This window comes from Schistocerca cancellata, chromosome 7 (assembly GCF_023864275.1).
Source record: "Schistocerca cancellata isolate TAMUIC-IGC-003103 chromosome 7, iqSchCanc2.1, whole genome shotgun sequence".
Classification (NCBI taxonomy): domain Eukaryota; kingdom Metazoa; phylum Arthropoda; class Insecta; order Orthoptera; family Acrididae; genus Schistocerca; species Schistocerca cancellata.
The window spans coordinates 509823795-509841771 of record NC_064632.1 but is presented as its reverse complement, the minus strand read 5'-3'; the positions used below and the strand labels follow the sequence as shown (position 1 = coordinate 509841771).

Sequence of the window (17977 nt, the reverse complement as noted above, 5' to 3'; positions counted from 1 at the left end):
TCCTAAATCCCTGTCTAACCATTTTATAATCAATCTGAAACCTTCAGGTTACTCCACATCTCTTCCAAGGATACAACCTTGATACCTGACAGCAGTTAAACCTTGTCAACTCACCTGTACAATTTCATGAAGAGCTGTTCAAGTGGTAGGCATAATACCTGCTGACACCATTAAGGATCATCATCGATATCCTTCTCTTTCCACAAGCTTTGGGTCCCACATTCATGTTCCACCTTTCCTCCAGATGTGAATCCATCAAGACTCACTCATCAGACCAATTTGGGACTCTTGTGTGAAAAGAACATTGGCCCACTGTTCAGCCTTCCAGGTGGTGTGTTGACAACTCCACTGTAGACGTTCCCTTCTGTGAAGTCACATCAGTGGTACACATACAGGAAATCTCTGATAATAAAAGTAACTCTGCTGAAGCCCTCTGTACACCATTTGCCTCAAAACAATATGTCCAGTGGATGATGCAAAGTCAGATGCCAGTTGCCATGCAGTACTAAGACTGTGCCATCATGTCCTTAAAGCCAAATAACTGTCCTCTCTTTCTGATGTCACATTTTGTCAGCCCTGCCCTGGTCTTTGGGATACAGTTTTGAAACTACAAACTGTTGCCACATCTGAGAAACAGCAGAATTGTTCACATTAAGCTATCAGGCCATATCAGTTTGTGACTGTCATGCTTCCATTCCTCCTATGCTTCTCCACTCCAGAGTGCAGTAGGCGTCTTCTCTATGCTGCACAACACCATCTGTGGATGTGCATATCAGTTGTGGATGTGGGACCACCCAAAAAATATATCCCGTTTGATGGGTGCCCAGACATCATTGCTGGCATGGTTGTCTGTTGTCTGGAGTGCCACATTCCATGCAGAACACTATCATGTGGACATCTGTTGACAGTTGGTATGACTGTATTGTGACTTAGACATAGGACAAGGAAATAGCAGTTTGTTGCTTTAATTTCGGACACCACTGTAGTTCACTTTTAATTATAATTGTACACAGAGTCTACTGGAAAATTTTTAACTGTTTATAAGGCATCTGGTTTCCTTACTATGCTCTCTGTCAGACAGCAGCATGCAGTTAATAGTCTGTGATGACTTTAGTATATGTTTGCTAAGGGAATATGATAGAAAAAATGATTTGGAAAATTTATTTTGATCCTACAGTTTTATCTCGGTAATTAACTTTCCAATGGAGGTGGATAAAGAGAGTATGACCCTAAGATAATGTTTTCTTTGGTGAAGCTCAAAGCAAGAAAATAACTGTTGATCCAGTAACAAGTGTTCTCTCTGATCATATGCACAGTTAGCCAGGATAGATAAGATAGTGTCTTTCAGTATGGATACTCATCAGTGGGAGTCAATTGGAATAGTTAATTATTCTAGGACAAATGTTTAAACAATGGAAAATCCAGAATGGAATGTAACAATATTGTGAAAAGGAAAGTTGCTACCTACCATATAGCAGAGAAGCTGAGTCGCAGATAGGCACAACAAAAAGACTGTCGCAGATTAGCTTTCAGCCAGTAAGGCCTTTGTCAAAATTAGATAACACACACATACACACTAACACAAACACATCTCACACACACGACTGCAGTCTCAGGCAATTGTGGCCTCAGTTGCCTGAGACTGCGGTCATGCCTGTGTGTCAGATGCATTTGCATGTGTGTGTGTGTGTGTGTGTGTGTGTGTGTGTATGTGTGTGTGTGTGTGTGTGTGTGTGTGTGTGTATTTCACAATATTATAACAAATGTTTTTAAGAATAGAGATGAACCAAACATGAACATAAAATTTAATCTATTCCATGATGAATCCATATTGTTATTTTAAACTACCTTTCTGCAAAAGCAGTCAGAAGGGACATTAAATAGCCATGTAAAAAACTTGGATCACTAGAGGCATTAAAGTATCCTGTGAAATGGAAGGGTAAATTTATCTGTAGGGAAGAACAAATAGAGAGCCTGCAGTAGTTGCACACTATGAGAACTATTCAAAATTATTAGGAAAGGCTATTAAAAAATCAAGAAAAATCCATCTGATGTCAGAAATTAGTAATTCTGTCAACAGACTTAAGGCTATTTGGAGTGTAATGAAGTAAGGGACAGCCACAGAACAGGATAACATCACTATTGAACTGAATGGAATGGCTATAAATCATGAGTCAAAGATATCAAATATATATTTAATAATCATTTCTTAAATATAGTAGAAGGTATAGAAACAAACATGTCAAGGAAGAAAAAAATCACAGCATTATGTTGAGAAACCAACTCTCATAAAATTCAGTCATATGAATGGATCACCAAGTTCTCCTTCAGAAATTAAGAAATTTATATATTCTCTAAAACTTAAAAATCATCTGAATTTGAGGCTGCTTTCAGTAGAGTACTACAGCCCACTTTACTCTGCTGGCGTGGCATGCATGTACATATCCACTCTTTAAAACCTTTCTTAATGGTCAGCCATAGCTAGTGATCAATGACAAGGCATGTCATTGGATGGACGCCGGGATGTAACAAGTTGTGCAACTGGTCAAAGATGATTTTCCAAAGCAGCTGATGGACAGGGGAGTGAGTTCACTTTTGTAACACATCACACAAGGTTTGTCTAGACATTCCCAGTACCAGGCAGTGTTAAATTTTGATGTTAGTAGTGGGATTGTGGAGAAGGTCTTATGGTTGCTGGTCCTGCAGCTGTCTCTCCATGAACTTATCACAGTCAGTCTGTTTGGGTACGGTGTTTATCTGTGAGAGATAGTTCACAACGATGTTGTTCACATCCTTCAAATGGCAGATGTCAGTAATAAATTGTGCACTATAGTCCAGAGGCAAATTGCCGGGGCCACATGTCTTTTGACAGATTTTGGATTGAGTCTGCTAGCAGTTAGAGGTCTGTGTAAATGACTAACGGTCTCCCTTCTACATCATATTTGAACTGGTGACTGCTTCATAAACTGCTAGAAGTTCACAGCCACATGTGGACAACTTACACTGTGAAACAGTTAGTTTACATGAGAAAAATCAATGTGGTTGCTGTACACCTGATCCTTCCTGCTGGAGATGGTGGCAGATGGTAGATGGTGGATGGATTCAGCTTGCTGAGATATAGGATGAATGTCTGCAGCACTGATGGTGTATGTAAGAAAGATGACTTCAGTTTGTTGAAGCTGGTATTGTTTTTGTTAATCATGTCACCATCATCAACAAGCATGTCAAAAACTTGTTTAAGATGCAATTTGTATGTGTTCTTGCATGGGGAAAAAGCGGAGATGACCTTTTGATAGGCTTAGCAGAAAGAGTGCTTGAACAAAATACCATCAATAAATTGTTGCCAGGTTTGAGGCGCATTTTGAGGCAGTATGGCATAAATAGAAACTGAAACAACCTAAAAGGATGACAATAATGTTCTTGTGAATGTCTTCTGCACTCATGAATACCTGCAGGTTTGCTTGCTTACAGTCAAGGACACTAAAACTTAAGTTCTCAAGAGGTAGAGGGTGAAATCTTAAATTTTTGGTATCCAGTAGCTGTTGATTATTGTGTGAGTATTAAGGGCCATGTGGTCTCCACATAGATGTACAGTCCAGTCTTTCTTGGGCATTAAGTTAATGACTGGAGCCCAGGAACTGTTCAGAGGTCCCACAACTCCCACTTTTAAGAGTTTATTGACTGCTGCCGTAATTGCATGTAGGATGTCCAGTGGTTACCTGCACAGTCTTTGGTGGACAGAAAGGCCTGGAATGAAGGTAATCTTGTGTACTTATCTGTTTGTGGTAGCATACTGCATAAACAATGCTTGTGGAGAGACTGGAGGTGCAGAAGTGCACAGAGTTTCAGTGGGAAGCTCATGAGCAGAAGGCAGGTTACTGATCTTGTTGATGAGTGAAGGTTGTGTCGATAGATGTGCTTCTTTGACAACTGCCATTGCTGTGTCAGATCAGCTTGACATGGTGCAACAAAGTGATCATGGGTGAGTGGACATTACTGTTGTGCCTGGTAAATTTGTAGATGGCACAGTACTGCAGTGAGTTCCTCTAATATCTTGTGGACTGCTCATCATATGGCATCATTTTTCTACTGTAGTTGTAGGGAATCAAGATGTGTCTCAAAGTGGAGTAGTTGGATGAGTGATGTGATGCAGTCTTGTAGCTAATGTTGATGGTCATCCATCAAAGTGCAGTACAGTGTGTCATCCAAAGGAGACGTGGTGAGGGTGTGCTGTGCTGCCAGAAGGACATGGCTAGTGACACTGGCAGTGGAGTGGCCTCTGTCTCAGTGAATCACAGTACCACTAACCAAATCCAGTAGTAATTGTAAATGGCAAAGGAAATCATCACCATGTACAAGTTCACTGACATCTGTGATGAGGAAGTTACATGTGATCACATCTTTAAGATAGCAACTCCAGTCTGCAAGTCACTTTCGCCATGGAATTGTGCAGTAGAACAGCTCTGTGATGTAAGAGGAAGGACCGAAGTTGTTGTACATACATTGGAGACTGAATGGATGATATAATATTGTTAGTATGAGGGATCAAGGATGTAAAGTCTACTACCATTCTATGGTGGTGCCATAGGAGATGATTCATTACCACAGTGTGAGATTAGTAGTATTGCCAGACTGCGTGAGAAACCAGCAAAGCCAGTCCTGCATGGGCATTACTGGGTGAGAAATGTGAATTCTAGATGTGTGTGGGAAGTTGTTGTGTTTGTGTGAAGGTCACTGTTCTAGGCTGGGGCCTGACCTTGTAATTGGAAGAGACTGGTTAGTGTAGGCTGGCTCAGCTGCAGCAAGAGAGCAGGCATACTGAGGCTAGTGCTACAGTCCACGTGCGGTGGTATTATTGTCAATGGTAGTGATGTGTTGTCACTGCTGAAGTCCAGCAGAGATTCTGTCAGCTAATTAGAACCTGTTATCCGGTGATCCACGTCATGGGTGATACTGACGAGTTGCGCTTTTGATTTAAATTTGCCCACCCATGAGGTCCAAAGCATGTGGCTCAGGATCAGTTGATAATCAGCTAGTGTGCATATCCTACACCAGAGCTGTGATGGAGTCCTGTTCACACTTGTAGATTATAAATAACTTGCTGTAGTTGCTCTTCCAGCATCCATGAGAGGTATTGCAAAAGAGCCAATTTTGCTGCAATGTATTTGTTATCTGTGAAAATTATGCCACTTATCACATCAGAAAGCTCTCCTAAGTGACAGCAGCATAACAAATTTGGCACCAATGCTAGTGATGCCATATGTGGCAAGGATGCTTTAAACTATTGTGAACCAGACATTGGGTTGGTCCAAGTGAAATGGTGACAGTTTGGGATGTCTGCCAAAGTGGGTGAAGGTGGCATCAGTAGTTAGTCATGCCGATTGGCAGGGTGACATCTGTAAGTGTATGAGAGACAAATATTCTGCGTATGTTCAAAGCACAGTGGGGAGTGTGGTAGGAATATCCAAAGGTTGTACAGCTTGAGGCACCAGCACCAGGTCAAACGATCTCACACGTGCCACTGAAGACATTTCAGCAAGGGCAAACAATTGCATATCTAACTCTTGTGACTCAGTATGTGCCAGGATTTCAGGCAAAGGTGGAAGGGTAATGAAGTCACACGGGAAATTGTTTGCACTCTGCTATTGTTTGATATTACTGTCTGCTATCAGAGCACTTCACTGATGAGTGTCACTTTCACATTTGTTGAGTGTGATTTGCTGAAGAGTTGATTGTGGAGCACAGTACACACCAACACACCTGAAGTCAGTCTTGTCTTTTGAATTACAGCATGCTTTGGTTGAACAATGTCTACATTGTTGATACATAGTATCCAAATTGGCATGATAGTAGATCAGTATGCAGTCATCATGGGTCACCTGTGTGGTGACCTACTCCAAGATAGGACCAGGGTGACACATGAATAACATGTCCCAATATGAGGTAGCCACACTCCTTATTACATGAATAACAGTACAAGACCACATCCTTACAAGACACTGCCAGAGGATCAACTAAAGCACACCTACAGTTCTAAAGATCACGTGTATGAGACCAAAGTCAATAGTCAGTGATGTTAATATGTTGTGGTGTCCCTCTAAGCTATTAGCACATAACAAATGTTAGTATATCCATTCACCCAGTACATGTTAGTAAAGTTGTTCAAAATTTCATGTGTGAAATGTAACCCAGATAGCACAGTAAGCTGGTTTCAAACTTGTTTCCAGATGTAAAGTTCAAGTATATAAGCTTGATCAAAGCTGGAATATTCAGGCCTGTTAGCTGGATTCAAGCTTGAAACAAACATCAAAGTTGGCAGAGTTCAAGCTATATTTCAAGCTCGACTTATCAAGTTTGGCTCCAGCTGTATCTAAACACGAGGAATACAGCCTGGTATTTACAGCTTGTTTTAAGCTATATAATTATTAATCTAAATTTATTGAACCTAATTAATTAAATAAATATCAGAATGGAAATGGTGTGAAAAAAATTATCAAGACATGTATGTTTAAAATTTTTTATTTTCAAAGTGTTTAAAATTGTTTTATTTTAAAATTTAATTGTTCTGAAGCCCCTACGGCCCCAGCACACAGACCAGAGTAGGATTAAATATTGCTGACTTCTGCCAGTATAATGATCCTGCAACAGGTAAAAGGAAATGTTAGCCATACCTAAACATAAAAAATGTAAAAAGTTTAAACTAATCAACCTAAATATAATTTATGCCCCAGATTAGCAAAATAACTTCAAACTCACTGATGTAGTAAGAATCATTAACTAGTATAAACGTCACTGAGTAAGCAGCTGCTTCTGGTGACTTCATTCCAAAGAGTTTTTAAAGTAATTTGAAATAACTTTTTCTTTGAAATTTTTAAAGTAAAGATGACACTTGGGTAATTTTGCGATGACTTCGTGAAGAAGCCACACATCACTATTTCTAACAGTTTCAGGGCCATTTAATCTGAATTATAAAGAAACAATTACACCTCATACTGTAAGCTTATAAGGAAACTACTGTTTAGAAAAATGTAGACGTTTTATTCTATCCACAATTATTTTTTGGTGAGTAAAACTGAATCAAAATGAAATAAAAGATGAAATCGAAATGAATTTAAGAAATTACCAGTTCAGTGGAACTGAAATGTAAAAGAACAAAAAATGTTCTCCTTGTCATATTTTAATATTGCCTTTTATTAGATTTCAGCCACATTACAAATAACAATAAAAGTAAGAAGTACCAGTAGGCCTTGCAGTATTATTTCACCTAGGGAACAACAAAATTAAGAGCAATTAAAGAGCAGTCACAGCTATGTAAATAAAAAAGACTGACACCTATGTAGTGACTGGTTCTTGATGTACTTTTTCCTGTTCACCATGTCATTACTATTAGTATTTGCAAAGAAACTTTTCACACTTCATGATTATTCATTCATGGTGTGACACACGCTGGTACTTACAAGTAAACAAATGTAATAGGGCGATATATATAAAAAGACGAGATTTTAAAAAGGTAATGTAACATTAAGTTTTAATTTATTGGTGCCACGTACTAGAGAGCTAGTTTAAAGTGACCTCTTTTTGCTGAACAACTTGCAATATGTATTCTTAGCTGGTAATCCATTTCACTTTCATCCATGCTCAATTTTTCTACATAAAAGAATATGATATTTCTTTATGTTACATAATAATATTTAACATTAAAATATTAATGTACCACAAGAGAAAAATGCACCTACGTACCTGTAATACACTATATATCCTCTTCAGACCCAGTGTAGCAGTAAGGCAGGAGACGTCACACATTTATCAAACTATTTTCCAGTATAAAACAAACGTCACAGTAGTCAACAAACAATAACACATGTCACAAAGGCAAAATGGCCGTAAACCTAGCAGAGTCAGTGCAAGGCTTATAAACGCTTGTGGCGCTTCCTATGGACGTCTATGGAAGCTATGCTGTGCGCATCTGGTGTACGGCCTTCAAGGGAAATTACAGTTTATTTCAAGCTTGCGAAAATTATTTTAATTCGAGCTAAATTTTTACAGCTTGATGTAAACTGTGTAACAGGTTGATTTTTCAATCTTGAATTTTCAACTGAACCTAGACTCAGTATCCACCTTGAAATAAGCTGTGTAACAGGTTGATTTTTCAATCTTGAATTTTCAACTGAACCTAAACTCAATATCCACCTTGAAATAAGCTTGAGTGCTAGCTGGGAAACGACTTGTACAGTTGTTATACATAATTTTGAGCCTGATTTCATTGGGAAAAAGAAATAGCATACAGAAGTATTGCTCCATACTGTTTGATCATTGCGTATAATTTCAACATTATTTCTATTGCAATTCATTTATTCAGTCAATCATTCATGATGTTCAGCAGAGCCTATCAAGAAGGAGAATCTTCAGGGATGTGGAGCGAGTCGTGATATAAAATAACAGCAAAAATCGAAGAAACTTAATGTGTGTGCTGTATTAGCAATAAACTATCACTGTACTGCTAAATGCTCTTCCAGCTAATGCCATCTAAATTTAATTGAGTAAATTAAAAGAAAGTTTGAAAGAAACTGCTGCTTCCTCGGGTATACTTAGTATGGTACTTTAATATGTACTCATTTAAAATGGCATTTTTCAAGGAAAACATTTGCTTACATCTGTAAGTGCTGAGTTCCATTTGCAGTAAATTATTGCTTGTCATATGACTTTATGAAAGACATTGCTACTTTTCTTGTAGATGACAGAACTTTTCAGTCCCTGAATTTTCATAACTTGAGAGTGTTGAACATAACCATGTCATAGTAAATTCGAATTTGTGATTTACACTTAGTGCAAATAAGTAATATATTATGTCACATTAGTTTTCTCATTTAAGAAGAATTTATATTGTCTGAATTTATTGTAAATTAATGCTGTTGTCAAATTTCTTTGTGACATAACCTGAGAAATATTTTGAAGAAACAGTAAAGTTTTTACCAAGTTTTTCTGTTGTTTTAAAATGTATCTTGTTTGGTTGTTAAGCACTTTGGTTCTGAAAGGCTTCCATACCCATAAATTAAAAGAGAAATAGCAAGCTTGGTTAAAAGTTAACTGTTTACTGTTTAAAATGTTGCACCACTCACAACACAGCCCCCTGTGTATATTGTTTACTGTTTAAAATGTTGCACCAGTCACAACACAGCCCCACTGTGTATATTTTTCTCAGGCTTCGGATGAATTTGGTGCTGTTTGTAAGCAGCTGAAAATCACCCTGATTACTTTCAAGAGATTGGTAGCTGTTGCAAATTGTATATTGGGAGAGCTACCAAAATTCACATACCAGAGATACAAAAGATACCTCAAGTACTATCCTCACCTGTGAAAACCATCTCTTTTGCAGAAAATACAGCATCTGTCATTACTCATCCACTTGACTGTGAGTGGCATGTCAATGGTAGGTCTAGGCATCCTGTACAGAAGGAACTTGGACCAGGGAGGACTCAGGATATTACTCTCATCCTCCTACCCAACAAGTCTGAGGTACTGTCTTCCATTGAAACAGCACTACACATCAGAGACTACTACCTTGTAGCTGACTGTGTGTGAATTGTTGGTGACCTTGAAGGTTATATTGATGTACAGGGAGATGTTATTGTATATTATCATGCATAATAAAGATCCTTTGTTCCCAAATTCCACACTCTGACCTAGATCTGACTGCAAACATAAGAAATGCAGACAGTTGCAGTATTCAAAACTGGAAGGAAGACATGATAAAAATTGTGAACTCCTACAAACACTCAGAAAGTGTAGACATTTATGGCATGTCCTGCATACTGCTAAAGAAAATTATTCCAGAATTAGCTCAGCCACTAGCCATAGCAATAAACAAATGTCTATCTTCTGGTGTCTTCCCAGACTTCCTTAAACTGGTGCACACAGCACCAATATGTAAGAAGGGGGATCCATGCGAGTTGTCCAGCTTCAGACCAATCTCAGGGGTACCAGTACTAGCCAAAGTTACTGAGTCTGTGATGCAACGCCAGGTACTGAATTACTTTGAGGAAAACAACTTATTCCAAAACACACAGCACGGATTCCACAAAGGGAGATCAACAGTGACAGCCACACTGGACTTATTAAAAATGATTTGACAGAGTTTTGAAGAGAGAGAGTGTGTGACACTGACACTCTGTGACCTCAGCAAAGCCTTTGACTGCATCTCACACACAACACTAATAGCCAAGTTAAGATGCTATGGTGTTGGAGGTGTTGTTCTATCAACACTCCAATCTCATTTGGAAAACCGAAAGCAGGTAGTATCAGTGCACGGAGCAACTTCTCTTGAACAAAAACTGGAACATGGAGTGACCCAAGGATCAGTCTTAGGACCTCTCCTATTCCTCATCTATGTCAATGATGTGAGCTGTAATAGTCAAATATTGCAGTTTGCAGATGACACTACCCTTATTGCCAAAGGACATACAGCCGCAGAAGCTCTTGGTGCATCAAATTTGATGTTTGAAGAAATAAAAGAATGGTTCATCATAAACAAAATGAAGATCAATGAAGAAAAAACCCAACATTTGATATGCAGTCTAACCAACATTGAAGACCAAGAAAACATGTAGACTGTCAGACTACTGGACTTCAAGACTGACAGCAAACTCTGCTCCATGAATGATCACACTGCATATGTATGCACCAAACTTTCTCATGTGATATACCTCCTGAGGAAGCTGAAGAGGGTAATAACTGACCAGTTTCTCACAATAGTCTACCACACACTCTTCCACAGCCACATTAGCTATTGACTGTTGTTGTAGGTTCACTCCTCAGGCTGCAAAGATCTGTTGCTATTACAAAAAAAAGCCATCAGGATCATATCCTCTAGCGAAAGACTGGACCACTGTAAGCCTATTTTCACCAGGCTAGGCATAATGACTGTTTTTAGCCAGTATGTGTTTTTCTGCCTCATATAGATAAAAGAAAATCAAAGGAATTTTAGCATAAGACAAGAAATACGTAATCATGACACTCGCTGTAAGAGGAACATTGAAGTGCCAAGGTGTCACCTATCAAGTACACAAGACAGCTTTCCAACAGTCGCCCTAAAAATGTACAATCAACTGCCTCCAGAAGTGAAATCCCTGCCACCTGAATTATTTCGGAAAAAAATTGCTCAGGACTTGAAACAACATTCACTATATTTCTTGGAAGAGTTTTTCAACAGTGATTCTAGTGAATGGACAAAACAATAAATATTGCTATGTTTTATATATAATTTTGCCTAAATTTAATCTTCTTTTTATGTTCTCAGTTAACTGCACATTTAATTTTGTGTTTTACTTAAAGTACATATTTTGCCAAAACGAAACTTTATGTGTGTGATCTACATGGTTTTGTAAACATTTTGCTTTATGGTATTTTCATTTGCTACTATGAAGTTTTACTTTCCTGTTTAGTTATATTTCATTTTCTCTGTGTTCTATGTGTTTTTGTGCACTGCATAAATATTTTCTTTTATTTGTAATATAAACTTTGTATATGGTGTTGTATAAATGTTAATTGATAGACATTGTATTTGTGATGCAGTCTGTCCAGCCATGGCTGGTAAATGACGAAGATATAGTAATAAAGTAATAATAAAGTAATAAAGGGTGTAATGTTCCAGTTTTTACCCTATACTGTAGGAACCTACTGTGTGCCTGTTCTCCTGATAGCTATACAAATGGTCTGTAGGCCAAGGGCTATCTTAAACACATGACCTCTTGTCCCTGTGATCAATAAGACATAAGATATGACCACCTGAAAAATCACTTTTACACATATTGCTTTCTGGAACATGTTGGTACCATGCATTATGGTGCATGTATTAATAGTACCCACTGTTAAATTATATGTCCGATATTTGTCTTCTGTGACCATTAAATATTAATTTAAGCTCAAGACCCTCAAAATTTACTGCAGATAAAAATATGGAACATTTCACTATCAGTTAAAAAGCATTAACATAAAAGCCCTTACTCATAACACCAGTTACCACCTTCAATACTCAACATCTCCAGCCTTTTGAAATTACAGAAGTTTTAAACTTTTAAAAAGTTTAAACTTAAGGATTATAATTTCTGCAAAATTAATTAAATAAGATAGCTTTCATTAAAAACACGCATCAGTTGTTCTGAAAATTTTTACACTTTTTATCCTACATACAAACATACAACTCCACCTTGACTGCTTCTGTGGCTACAGCCAATCTTTGCAAAACAGGTCAGTAATTTAACTTTAGAAAATTTCACTGTTGGAAGACTCATTCATAGTGATCACATTTACAACTACATACATAGCTTTGTACATTCGCTTTTCACATGTCCCACAACTTTTATCGAATTGTACCTGGGGCAAGCAAATAATTGCTTAGCATTAATTCACCCCATTGATGGGTCAGCTTTCCAAATCACTCATGCCACTTCTGGCTGGCCACATTGTTAACATTTACCTTTAGTGACACATCATAAGGTACAAATCAGCTCACTGTACCTCAAAGTGTCATTGGATTGAAAGTTTTGAAAATGAATGCACTGGTTCCTTGAAACACCTTTCTCGAAAAGTCGTTTTTGCAGTCTTGTGTCATACTTCTTACAGAGATGCTTTCATAACACAGTTCTACCATGCTCTTCAAGATGACCACTTCTTTTGGTGGAACCCTCAGTTTGAATGGTCACTGACCTACTGAACATTTGTCCACCACAGTTGACAACCACTTCCGCTCTTATTCATCCATTGTGGTGATACTCAATTCTTGTGCCTTCCTTGGCACAACACAGACCCTCTGTCAACATCAGCATGGAGTCCAAACATTGTTTTGTCCACCATGCTTGCAGGTCCACTCCACATTTCTTTTCTTGTTGCACACACAGTAGGAGTCACCGTCTCTGACCACAGACCGCTCTCCAACCTATACTGGCTGTCATCTCTCCTTGGTTGAGTCTTAAGACAGTGATAATATCCCAAACACCACAGTGAATGTCTTTGGAATACCACCCAAGTACTTCAGATGTGACCAAAAATAATCAACCATATAACATGGCACAGTCTTCTGACTTCTACTGATTTATAACTGGGGAATGCAAATGTCAAGATAGAGAGCATGCAATGTAATATATGCTATGCATGCTTAACACTTTCTCTTTGCCACACACTGTATAATGGCTATACCTGTAACATTTTAGATACCAATAACTGTTTCTTGGATTTACAATACTGATGTGTGAGCTGTTGTGTATATTGTATATTTTCACATCATATGATATTTGAGTCTCAGTCAATAAAAGAGCTTATTACAAAAGCATTATGTTTTCTTTAATTCGTAAGAAGACATATCATACTTCTATTTCTGCTGTTTCTCTCCCATTCAAAAGCAGTAAGACAACTGAAGTAAAACTGCATACCCCTTACTGCATTTGTTCCTACTAAAACTAAACTACATTTGAGAATAATTACATGCTAGTTTCATAAATGTGATTATCTTATTTTCTTATTTATTTATGTGCAGATAATGGTGCAGAAATTGGTACTAGCAACTTCACCGTAACTGACTTTAACACAGGTAGTGTAAAAGTACTCTTGCCAGGAAGTTTTGAAAGACAACTAACCTTGTATACTTGTGAAGGTACTGATCCTGAAGATATTCTCTATTTGCACTCAATATATAACTGTGAAATGCCCAGTGAGAATGTGTCATCAGAGTGCAGTGTAAGTAAATACACATTTATTTTATTTTAAACAATATAATATTTTAAAATGACTGATTAAATACATCTTATTTTCATTTCAGTACCAAGAAGTTATTCTTCATTACCTTTTTACAAGCTGCTATTGTCTATGCAATAATAACAATGTCAGCGTAGCTTATGGTTGTGTTCAGACAAACTATACAGATGATGCACTGAAAAAAGACTGTAGTAACAAAGCGGAAGCTGTTTTAGTCCAAGAGTGAGTATGTAATCACAACAATATTTTTATTTGAATCCTTATTTCATTATTAATTTTCCAATATAAAATTGAAGTTTAATGTCAAAAAAGAATGGCTTATAGATATTGTAAAATAACTGTGTATTTTCTATCTGAAACATTATCATTTATGAGATAATGTGCAGAACTGAAAATTGCAAGTAGTAAAAGAAACAAAGCTATATTTGTCTGTTTGGAATGTCAGAAATCGAGAAGTAAATAGGTAAAGCAAACAATCCTATAACTGAGGCATCCACAACTAAAATAATTATACATACTGAAAGGAACACTCCAACAGATTCAAATATGCTGATCTGTTGAACTACTTGTAAAACTGATTGAGAGTCCAGTTTTCTACATTAGCTGTTTCACTGTAGTTGCTCAGAGACTGACACAATCAGTTTTCTGCCATGCAGGTACATCTAGGACAAAAAAATTTATACAAAACTTTAAGAGAATCATACTTTTAACTTACGAAGTTCAGAATACTTAATATCAAAAATTAAAATCATGGCATGTGAATTAATACAAAAGGCATGAGCTATTATCACAAAGTTACTTACAAGGTCTAACATCTCATGTTATCTAAATGGCTTAATGTGTGTTCCAAGGTGTGATGAGAAGCACTACTGATGCAACCACCAATGGAAGTTAAACTTAATAAAGCCAATTTTCAATAATAACTTACATTTAGGGAGCACCAGATGTTCCTAAAATAAAAGTGTGACATTCGACCTTATAAGACATTTTATGATAGCAGCTCATGTCTTTTGTTATTAATTTGCATGTTATGATTTTATTTTTTAGTAGTAAGAATTCTGAAATTCTGAACTAAACAAGTCAGAAGTACAGTTCTTATAAAGCTATGGATAAAAAAATTTTATGCAACACACACCTGAGGATGTACTGGGATGATTCATAACTGGCTGTGCCAGTCTCTGAGCAACTAAAATAAGAAAGCTAATACAGAAAATTGGTCTCTTAATCAATTTTACCACAGTTTCATCACTTGAGCATATTTTAATCTGTTTGAGAGTTCCTTTTAGTATATGTAACTAATTAAACTTATATGTATGGAAAGCAGAATGAAACTGGTGTGATAGATCCACTTACAACCAAAATTGTTACAGCATACAATTAAATACAGAATAATTGTGGAAGGGACTTGTAGACACCAGAAGGATTCAGCTAGATTACATAATTGTAAGACAGAGATTCTGAAACCAGATTTTAAACTAAAACTATTTCCATGGCTAGATGTGGACTCTGGCCATAATTTATTGGTTGTAAACTGTGATTAAAACTGAAGAAATTCCAGAAAGGAGACAGTGATAAGCTGCATGAACCAGAGGCTGTTGAAGAGTTTCGACAAAGACAAACGGGTAGCTTCAAAGAATGAGATAGGGAAAGCAGCAGAAGATAAACTAGACAAAAAGGCAAGGTCCAATAGAAATCCTCAGATGATATATAGGATACTGAATTTAACTGCAAGAGGAAAAAATGTTAAAATGTTGCAAATGAAGAGGGCAACAGGCAAGACAGATGTTAAAAAAATAAGATTGGCAGAAAGTGCAACATGACAAAGTAGGAATGACAAGAGGGAAAATTTGAAGCTGTAAAAGCTCCCCCTCCCTCATCCCCATCCCACTCCACCCCCACCCCCATTGTGAATTGTGCAATGGAGTTAAAATAGCAGACACGTCGAGGACAACAGCCTTTTGTAAGGTTTTTGTTAGAATATGCTAAGAGACAATGATCTGTATAAACTGTCAAAGGTCTGCCATAGTGTCATCTTTAAATTATTGCATTGCTTCATACATTACCAATATTTCTCTGTTGTAAGCTGACTATTCATGTTGTGACTCAGTCAAATTTTTGGAAAAGAAACACAAAGGTTGTTGCATGCCACTGTTGACTGTTGGAGAAAGGCACCAATCACAAAATCACTCACATTTGAAGTGATTGTGAGTTGGGTAATGCCAGGGTTGCAGCCTTGCCAAGGCATCTTTAATTTTGCCAAATGCTTGTTGCATCTCTGGGATCCAGTTAATAGTCTTTTTGTTTGAGGTATGCTTGCCTGCCAATGCATGTGTAAAAGTTGCATGGGTCACAGCTGCATTACGCAGGTGTCTATGATAAAATTTTATCGGGCCTATAAATCAGCACATGTCAGGAAACATCTGTGATCATGGCAGATGGTGAACAAATTCAGCACATTGAAGTGGAGACCAAAAGCACCCATACGGGGGAAGGAGGGGAGACCGGGGAGTGAGGGGTTTATGGAGTACTTTTAATATTTTGCAAGGTGAATTGTGCCTTGTAATCAGCCATAAAAAATTTCCAGTCCTGATCCTGTTAAAGAGACTGTGAAACACCGACTTTTAAATAATTTGCTTGAAACAAAAATGCCTCAATTTTTGTTGAGTCGTCAGTCTTCTGACCGGTTTGATGCGGCCACAACAAATTCCTCTCCTGTGCCAACCTTTTCACCTCAGAGTAGCCGTTGCAACCTACATTCTCAATTATTTGCTGGATGTATTCCAATCTGTCTTCCTCTACAGTTTGTGCCCTTTACAGCTCCCTCTAGTACCATGGAAGCTATTCCCCGATGTCTTAACAGATGTCCTATCATCCTGTCTCTTCATCTTGACAGTGTTTTCTACATATTTCCTTCCTTTCCAATTCTGCACAGGACCTCCTCAGTCCTTACTTTACCAGTCCACCTACTTTTCAACATTAGTCTGTAGCACCACATCTCAAATGCTTTCTCTTCTGATCAGGTTTTTCCACAGTCCATGTTTCACTACCATACAATGTTGTGCTCCAAGCATACATACTCAGAATTTTCTTCATCAGATTAAAGCCTATGTTTGATACTTTTGGCCAGGAATGCCCTTTTTGCCTCTACTAGTCTACATTTGATGTCCTCCTTGCGCCATCTGTCATTGGTTATTTTGCTGCCCAGGTAGAAGAATTCCTTAACTTCATCTACTTTGTGACCATCAGTCCTGATGTTAAGTTTCTCACTGTTCTAATTTCTGCTGGTTCTCATTACCTTCATCTTTCTTCAATCTACTGTCAATCCATATTCTGTACTCATTAGACTGTTCATTCCATTCAGCAGATCATGTAATTCTTCTTCAATTTCACTCATGATAGCAATGTTATCAGTGAATCATATTATTGATATCTTTTCACCTTGAATTTTAATCCCACTCCTGAGGTTTTTTTTTTAATTTCAAGCATTGCTTTTTCAATCTACAGATTGAACAATAGGGGTGAAAGACTACATCCATGTCTTACACCCTTTTTAATCTGAGCACCTCGTTCTTAGTCATCTACTCTTATTATTCCCTCTTGGCTCTTGTACATATTGTATGTCCTCTGACTGTCACTATATCTTACCCCTGTTTTTCTCAGTATTTCCAACATCTTGCAGCATTTAACATTGCCAAGCACTTTTTCCAGGTTGACATTTCCTATGGATATGTCTTGATTTTTCTTTAGTCTTGCTTCCATTATCAACTGCAACATCAGAAGTGCCTCTATAGTGCCTTCACCTTACCTAAAGCCAAACTGATCATCATCTAACACATCCTCAATTTTTTTTCCATTCTTCTGCATATTATTCTCATCAGCATGGATGCATGAGCTGTTAAACAGATTGTGCAATAATTCTCACACTTGTCAACTCTTGCAGTCTTCGGAATTGTATGGATGATATGTTTCTGAAAGTCAAATGGCATGTTGCCAGACTCATACATTCTCCACACCAACATGAATAGTCATTTTGTTGCCACTTCTGCCAAAGATTGTAGAAATTCTGATGCAATGTTATCTACCCCTTCTGCCTTATTTGATTTTAAGTCTTCCAAAGATCATTTAAATTCTAATTCTAATACTGGATCCTACACCTCTTCTAAATCAACATGAGACAAATCTTCCCCTTCATAGAGGCCTTCAATGTACTCTTTCCTCTGCATTTAAC

At 37.5% G+C, this 17977-nt stretch overlaps 1 protein-coding gene across 1 annotated transcript in view; it reads left to right on the top strand.

Moving 5' to 3' along the window:
• LOC126092254 (uncharacterized) overlaps window positions 1-17977 on the top strand; it is a 353514-nt gene that overhangs the window by 200548 nt on the left and 134989 nt on the right. Inside the window, exons 5-6 of the mRNA XM_049907766.1 lie at window positions 13532-13731; window positions 13814-13971. Coding sequence (XP_049763723.1) covers window positions 13532-13731; window positions 13814-13971 — 358 coding nt within the window. The remainder of the gene's footprint in view (window positions 1-13531; window positions 13732-13813; window positions 13972-17977) is intronic.